Below are 5,383 nucleotides of genomic sequence, written 5' to 3'. Positions count from 1 at the left end.
GTTTGACCCCAGTACTCTTTCCTGCCATGGCAGGGGGTCGGACTAGATGATCTGCTCAGGTCCCTTCTGACCCTAGAAACTATGAAACCATTTTTTAACTGGACTGGGTCACTGTACCTCAAACCTATACCAATGAGGCCTTCACAATGACAACAGAGGTCCTTGTGGACGAAGTTCAAGCCACTGTTCACACTGTTGACTCATTTCCATTTACAATGCTACCTGGTGGCCTTCAAGCTCTTCACACTGGTGATGGCATCACCTTAAGATGGATGAAACAATATGCTGAAGCTGCATATGCTAAATAAATAATGAGGGAAAATCTCCTCGTCTTAGATTTGTATGCAAAGTGGAGCAGGGGGGAAGGGGCTGCTGCAGTTCTGACTTTGGCCCTGAGCCCAGGTCGGAGCCAGAGTCAGACCTACACCAAATGCCTCCCCTTCTGCTTGCCCTCTTCAGCTCCTGTCCCCCTCTCTGCCTCTTTCCCCCCACTTACTGTCAGCCGTATCTCAGCTTGGGTTTGGGCTGTGTTCCCTCCCAGGCATGGGAATCTCTGTCCCCTGCCCAGACAGTCAGGACTACCAACAGTGCTGCATTACCTACCTGGCCAATCAGCAGCACCAACACTACAGCAAGGGCTGAGCTGCTACATGCGGTGCTCTTGGAAGGAACAGAAACCAAGCAGCATCTGTCAGTAAGAGGCAGAAACCGTGGAGAAGTGGGGGGGCCAAGGCTGCAGGGAGCTGGGTGTGGCTGTGGGGAGCAGGGGGAAGAAATGGGGGTGGCAGAGAGCAAGGAGGCCACCTGATTCCAACCCCCACCAAGCCACTATTTCCCTTGCTGTAGAAGTGAGGTGAGGGGGAAAGGGGAGGGAAGACAAATTCAAGACAACCCTTCAGTAATTAAATTCTATACCTAGAAAATTATAACAAATGTATAAGTTGTCTGTATATAGAATCTAATTATTGAGAGATTGTCTTAAATTTAGGGTCAATTTAGATTCAAGTAAATACAGTACATTAATGCCTGAAATAGCCAGGATCTTAAATGTCACCAAGGTGCCTCATGATCCCATTACCCTTTTCGGGGTCCTCCTGGTGGGACTGAGCACCATGGTCTCACATTATGGTCAGGTGATCATCACGACAGTTTTAAAGCAGCAGTGCATTCTGGGTCACAAAAGCTAGATGGCGAGCCATGTCCGGAGATGAGAAAAGGGCTATAAGGTATCTGAATGACACTTTCCACTGCAGGCACTGCAGTGGCATTTCAGAAGTGAAATATTTGAGGCTTCTATGGATTAAGTTTTACAGTGAAAAAACTAAAACTTTCTACAGAAAGCAGACATTTCTTATGGGGGGAAAAAGAAGTCACAATCCCTATTTTCTGTCAAAATACAGTTTCAAGAAATAAAATAGACCCGTTCTAATAAGCAGACTTCTTTTCCCAGCATGTCTATTGTGAGAATTTGGATTGCTTGTAATATGTTTTGAGAAAATTTTGAGAAAAGCGCTTTGTGGGAGCTGAAAATCAGTGTATTTATCATCACCCCTGGATGATAACAACTCTACATAGGTGCAGTGCAGAGAATTAATAAATGTAATTCTTTTTTTAGGTTCACTGTACGGATTTAAAATACTAGAACTGAAAGCAGGCTAGGCTGCTGTCATTTAAGAGCTTGGGCTTTAAGCCATCAGGAAAGAAAAACCCAACCAATGTGCATATTTGGAGCATAATGAGAATTCCCTTGGCTTCCTAGTTTTCATGCCCAATTTTGACAGGAAAATGGGTTTTATATGGGTTATGATCGTCTATTACCATTTTAGCACTGCCATTCTGACCCATGTGCTGTTATCCTGCAAACCTCTTTGGAGAAAACTTAGCTGTGCTCCTTTGAAGTAAAAATGAATGATTCCTATACACCCTCACATGTCCTGGTTAAAAGTATTAACCTGCTCCCACCACTTTACAACACTGCTAGTGACATTAGTGATGCAGAATTGGACCAGGTAAATCCTTTTTTTGTTTTTATATTAAGGAACAGAAAGTTCAAATAAGAAATGTAAGCTCTTTACTATCAAGACCAACATTAACCTGAACAGAACAAATTTCTGTATTTCTCCACCAGAAATCCACTTAACTCAGAGACTAATTCTGCTTTCACTTCTATCTGTGTAAGTCCAGCATCAGTGGAGGAAGAATCCTTTTTCTATTACATAGAGATGTACACATAGGGCCAGATCCTATCCCACCTAGTACATACCTTTCTCTAATTTTATTTATCACCTATGCCTACAACTTGTGAATTGCCACAGTGAAACCTCTTCATCTGTGACCTTAAGAAAATACTCCTACCAAGGTTGTATATCACTGGAACAGGGATCAGCACAGGAGGGGACACAGTGCCGCTCCCTGACTTTAACGACTGCTTTGGATGGCAGACTGAATTATTCTGTCTATAGCAAAACAATCTGCTCTACCGGGATTTGAACTGTCAAGTCCCTTATCTTCCCAGTGCAGCAGCTCTTCCACTCAAGCTGAAGAGGATATCAATTGCTAGAAGCAGTGCTAGCTTTCAGGAGGTGATAAACTGCTCTTGGTTTCTGAGGCTATGGAAGAGGGACAATGCTGATAAGTTGGTGAAATGTTCAGAGCTACCTGCATCTTTGTGGGCAGACTGAAAATGCGTTACCCTTTGGATTCCTCAGGCTAACTGATCTTTCCTGAACTTTCTCAGCTAATGCAACTCCCCTCCTGATTCCTGCCTGCTTTTCCTCCTCCCTCCTCCTCTCTTTGCTTTTCCTACCCTCACCATGTCTCTAATAACAATCCTCCCCATCCTGGCCTCCCTGTGGTCCCTTTGAAGAGGGCCAGCAGACTGTCATCACTGTCAAATGTGCTGACAGTCTCCCATTGCCAGCCTGTCTCTTTCATATGCAAACTAAACCTCTTAAAGACTTGTTCTGGTGCAAGGACTTTTCTTCAATGAGGGTATCCTGAGGAAAGACTTAGAACCAGCAAAGAAAGAGGAGGGGAGCACAACATGAATCATAAAGGCTAGATAAATATGCTGGTACCAAGGAGGAAGCAAAACCATTCTAGACAAAACCATGCCTCCAAGCAGCCAGCATTGTTCATGGCATAATACCCCTACTTGTAACTAAAAATTCTTAAAAATCTAGCCCTTACACACAAGTTTGATTTTCAGAAGTGCTTGCCACCTCTTTCTGTGAGTCTCTACCCTCTCAGGTTCAGGGGGGCCATCCAGAAACTAACCTGATTACCCTGAGAGATCTTTAGTTTGGAGGAGGTTGCAAGGCCTAACAGTATTGACACTTCTAACTTGGGAGCTTTTAAATAACACCAATAATGCTCAGCATTAAATAAAATTAGTGCCCCATTTCTTCAGGAAAATTCTAGATAATACATCAATCTTCCAAGTAAAATGTGATTTGTTTTACCATCTCCACACTGAAGCAATATAATTCTAAAATATTTAGGCACCTTTAACCTAAATACCTTTTTGAATCTGGCTCTTAATCTCCCATATGCCTCCACCATAGAAAACAAGCAAGCTCTTTTTCTTTATTTCTCTTGTTCCTTTTGTTGCTTTTTGTGCATTATGTAAATCATACATTCCACCAGCCTTTAAAGGGGACAAGGGAAATCTGCCTTTGCAAGCTGATTTCAGCTCTGTATCCTGATTACTAGCCCTTGTACCCTGATTACTATGATCATTCACATTTTGATTTGGCCTTTGTTTTGCAATTTACTATTGTAAATCTAAGCCTGATGTAGCTCAAACTAAGAGTGAGCTAGAGCCATTAAACTAAGAGCTAGACGCATTAAACTAAGAGTTCTGCCTTTGGCTTTAATGTAAGTAAGATTGTGTCCGTAAGGACCGGTTCAACTGTAGTTTAAATATCTATTGTCTACCACAACTGCATGCACCAAGAGTTTAATGCAAGGCCCTCTGAAGTCAAAGGAACACGCTAAGCTAAGGATCTTCTCTAAATCCCACAGCTGGTGTGGCTTTTTGCATTCTTTTGATCAGCAATGACCAGCTCTGTTCAATGTATATAAACAATACAGGTGATACCATGCTAGGAGTGAGTTCAAGTGATCTGGTGTGGTGGGATCAGGGCTCAGAGGTGGTGAGGTCACAAAGGCTGCAGCTTTGGCCCAGTTTTTGCTCCAGTAATGTGTCCCATCTGTCCCCAGGCTGGCAGTGATTGGCTCTCCAAAGACGAGGGGACCTAGGGAGAAGTAAAAATATACAATGGGGTTAAAAGATCCTCTCTTTCCAATGTATTACACTATTTACTGAGCACAGCCATGAATAACTTACAATTGCTTACATGAGCAGAATAACTCCTAAGAAATTAAAGAGCCCCAACTTTGCTCATGTTATAAAAATTTAAGCAAGTGGCTTTGCCCTGCTACATGTGCTTGTGATCAGGTCATTTACTGAGTTCTCTGTAATCTGGGAGGAAGTACGTTCAGAGTTGTGTTTGGCTAGAATTATTTTACCATGGACATTTCTCTTTCTGCTTCTAAATAAATCTGAGCACTTGGTTCCTGAAGTTCTTTACAGGTTTTCAGGACAAGGGTGGGCACAAGCAAATGGGAACACAGGAACATGCACCAATGAACCTCAAGTCTGATCTAACATACTAAAAATCAAAAAGGGCACGTGCCCTCAGGCCTTGGCCTTTTTGCATTGCTCAGTGGCAGAGATTCTAGTTGCCCCCAGTTGAGGCAAGTGCTGTTCCTACCAGCCTGTCCTTGGTGACTGTCAAGTTAGCACATACTCCTTAGCTGTGCAGAGCAGCACAGCTGTGCTCCACTCAGACTTCCCTCCCTCTGTTATCTACTCTAAAATGAGTAGTGGAAAACCTTGCTGTGATGGAGAGATACAGGTTATCATTACGCTTTTCTTACCCCTGCCGTTTCTCTAAAGATCTAAGAAAAGAGGAGATGTTACAGAAGATGGAGGGAGGGAAGTGGAACCAATCAAGGGCAAGGGGAGGAGAAAAATACAGTGGAAAAAGAAAAGCACAGACAATGGAGAAGAAAAAAACATTCAACAAAAGAAGAGTTCAAGGCAGGAATAAGCAATATGGGATGGTGTGTGGTGGGGAGAATGAGAACTGAACATGGGGAAAGACTTCTTCAACATTACCAAGAGATCAACCTCCTCTCCTCTGCCTACTGTTAGTACTCTGTCTTTCCCCAGTCACTATGAACACGTGAGGTTTTGCAGAACTTACTCTACATAGTGATAGGAAGCAATGTACAGAATCTCATTCCGGCAACCATCCCCAAAGACAGCAAGTGTGTGCTAGGGCAAAAGGAAAATATCTTTCCAACAATGGATAGCAAG

General features: G+C 43.1%; 1 protein-coding gene across 4 annotated transcripts in view; it reads right to left on the bottom strand.

Annotated features, from left to right (window-relative positions):
- Positions 1-5,383, bottom strand: part of CRMP1 (collapsin response mediator protein 1) — a 105,307-nt gene that overhangs the window by 17,075 nt on the left and 82,849 nt on the right. For all 4 annotated transcript variants that reach the window (XM_019526521.1, XM_019526517.1, XM_019526518.1 and 1 more), the window contains one exon: positions 4,100-4,256. In XM_019526521.1, the coding sequence (XP_019382066.1) occupies positions 4,100-4,256 (157 nt within the window). The remainder of the gene's footprint in view (positions 1-4,099; positions 4,257-5,383) is intronic.

This window comes from Gavialis gangeticus, unplaced genomic scaffold (assembly GCF_001723915.1).
Source record: "Gavialis gangeticus isolate Ggan-Ray unplaced genomic scaffold, GavGan_comp1, whole genome shotgun sequence".
NCBI lineage: Eukaryota > Metazoa > Chordata > Crocodylia > Gavialidae > Gavialis > Gavialis gangeticus.
Note: the sequence above shows the minus strand (reverse complement) of the source record. Positions and strands in the feature narration are given on the sequence as shown.